The following is a 2,681-nucleotide window of genomic DNA, read 5'->3' as shown; positions in this document are numbered from 1 at the left end:
CTATCTATCTATCTATCTATCTATCTATCTATCTATCTATCTATCTATCTATCCATCTATCCATCTATCCATCTATCCATCTATCCATCTATCCATCTATCTATCCATCCATCCATCCATCCATCCATCCATCCATCCATCCATCCATCCATCCATCCATCATCTATCTATCCATCCATCCATCCATCCATCCATCCATCCATCCATCCATCCATCCATCCATATAAACATATTTCTGTTTTTACGTACAAAGTTCATTATTATTAAAAAATCCTGCTATCTGTGAGGAAATTTAAACCCCTCACAAACTTTGTACGATCTTCAGGGGTACAACAAGTATTTTTCTACTTACCTATTTTGGAAAGTTCTTTGCAAATGCGTCAGTGTTTGGCACCAGTTGAAGCCCAGTGAGATACTAGCTTTAGTACCCTCTTATGTTCTCATACATATATTTCAAAAATTAAATTGTGTGTGTAGTTAACTTTTAACAGTAACTTCTATGACTTAAGTGGATACTGGCAAAAGAGATTAATGAAATTTATAATCAGAATATTATTCTTTTAAATTATTTTAGTTATCAGTAATAATTGTCCCGCCGTAAATAAACCCCACAGATGATATTTCTGACAGAATATATCAGTAATGATATGGTTCAGCTAATATTTTTAGGAGCATGCATACAAAAACTGCTAGTCAAACATGCTGTTCATGCTGCTGTTCCCAGACTTTAAACACACAATTCTCCTACTACAGGCAAGAAAAAGTTGTCAGGCCTTTTTTTTAGTGAAAGTGAAAGTATGACTCAGAGCTTTGCCTGTAATTTTTACGATTATTCCAGTGTGGACATGGTGATGTGGAGGTGGTCACAGCTTTCTTCAAAAATATTAATTAGAGAACTGTTTTAGAGGAGCACAACAAGAGTTTGGATCAGGTGAAAATGCACCACAGGACAGGGTTCCCAGCAACTCTGGGAATCAGGGAAAATCTAGAAAATGACTTTCACATTTTCCAGACAGGGGAAACAGAGAATTGACTGTTCTGATGATTAAATATGATCTTTCTGAGGTTTTGACATTTACATGTATTAATGCTACCAGTCTACTATCGAGTCCATGTTGTGCTTCTACAGTGTACATAATATCCTGAACTTTAGCTGGAGTAAATGCAGCTCAGCTGCGTTTGTTCTGTTAATTTTCAGTTGACTGTAAAATGTTGCAGACAATGGTTAACTGGGACACTGCTGAACCATGGCCCCAGGAGGCACAGTGCAGACATACACGTTGGACAAACACGTGAGAGGAGAGGACTTCCATTTATGCTTTACTCTCAGTACCTTGTCTTTGACCATTTCCACGCCGATCATAAGGCCTTTTCCACGAACGTCACCGATGACCTCATACTTGTCTCTAAGTTTTGCCAGTTCCATCATTAGATAGGTGCCCACATCATGGCTATTCTTCTGTGTGCCATCTTCTATCATAGTCTATTTGAGCACAAATAGATCCAGTTGAATAATGATGTCCTTAAAAAAATTCTATAAAAGCATACATAATAATTTTGTAACATATTTGCTGAAGTATGAAACTGATGCAGAAATAGATTAAAAATACTTACATCGAGCACTGAAGAAGCAACAGCACAAGCCACAGGATTTCCTCCAAAGGTGTTGAAATGAACCCCCTTGGCAAACGAGGCTGCAATTTCTGGAAAACACATGAATAAACAAGGTCACACCTCCAACCACTGCAGCTTCAAATAAAAGCTTCAGGCACACAATGCAATTAAGACTTGACTGAAAAAAGTGAATTTTGTGATTTTTTTTTTCAAATAAAGTTCTGTAACCCAAAATGGGGTCTTTTTTTCTTTTCTTATTTTCTTGGAAGAAAAAAATGTACATTTGGTGAAAAATATAGGGGTATTTAAGGATGTAAAGTTTAATTATTAACACAGCACCATGGCAACAGGCTATCACAACAAATAACACAAGAAGGAATGTGTGATCCCACATCCACTGGCAGAAATAAGATGTACTTGTTTAAAAGCATGAAGCTATTCTTTATGGTAATCAGCACACAAAGCTCCATAGATTAGAAGGTGGAGAGGTGGATCGATGATTGCTGGAGGTGAGGGTCAAGACAGCTCATCTTGTCAGCACTGATTTATCTTCTTAAGACATTATTAAACTCAATACAGCCCTCACAGGTCACTAAAATTGCTGTGGTAATGAGGCCAGTAGCAGGAACCTTTTACTGACTGCTGTTTTGCGCTCTAGAACCTGAGTGGCACTGTCATCTATTCACATCATTCAAAAGTGCTCTTTATCAGAAAGCCTGGCTGAAGCAGCATAGTCTGCTCACAGAACATAGCTTAGTTTGAGAGAATTGTTAAGATTTAAAACATTAAAGAAGCAATAAGGTGCAGCAATGAAATAGATATTGAAAGGGGAAGAGATGTTTGTGAAACCTGGATTTCGAACTAGTTTGAGGGAGCGATGTACTTCGATACAAGGAATAAGACTATGGAACAATCTGGAGAGTGATGTCAAAAATGCCAGGGCAATATTTATCTTTAAGAGAATGATAAAGGTCATCTTGTTAAAGAAATATGAAACAATGTAATGTGTATTCATATGAAATGATATTTAATAAGGATTTGTGGTTATTTTTTTTTAGTTTTTGTTT

The 2,681-nt window shown here is 36.8% G+C and overlaps 1 protein-coding gene across 1 annotated transcript in view; it reads right to left on the bottom strand.

The window, feature by feature from the left end:
- Nucleotides 1-2,681, bottom strand: part of agxt2 (alanine--glyoxylate aminotransferase 2) — a 22,646-nt gene that overhangs the window by 9,997 nt on the left and 9,968 nt on the right. Inside the window, exons 11-12 of the mRNA XM_014009317.1 lie at nt 1,615-1,703; nt 1,334-1,483 (exon numbers count right to left, since the gene is read on the bottom strand). Of these exons, the coding sequence (XP_013864771.1) occupies nt 1,334-1,483; nt 1,615-1,703 (239 nt within the window). The remainder of the gene's footprint in view (nt 1-1,333; nt 1,484-1,614; nt 1,704-2,681) is intronic.

This window comes from Austrofundulus limnaeus, unplaced genomic scaffold, assembly GCF_001266775.1.
Source record: "Austrofundulus limnaeus strain Quisiro unplaced genomic scaffold, Austrofundulus_limnaeus-1.0 Scaffold57, whole genome shotgun sequence".
Classification (NCBI taxonomy): Eukaryota; Metazoa; Chordata; class Actinopteri; order Cyprinodontiformes; family Rivulidae; genus Austrofundulus; species Austrofundulus limnaeus.
The sequence above is the reverse complement of the archived record's forward strand: the minus strand, read 5'-3'. Positions and strand labels throughout refer to the sequence as shown.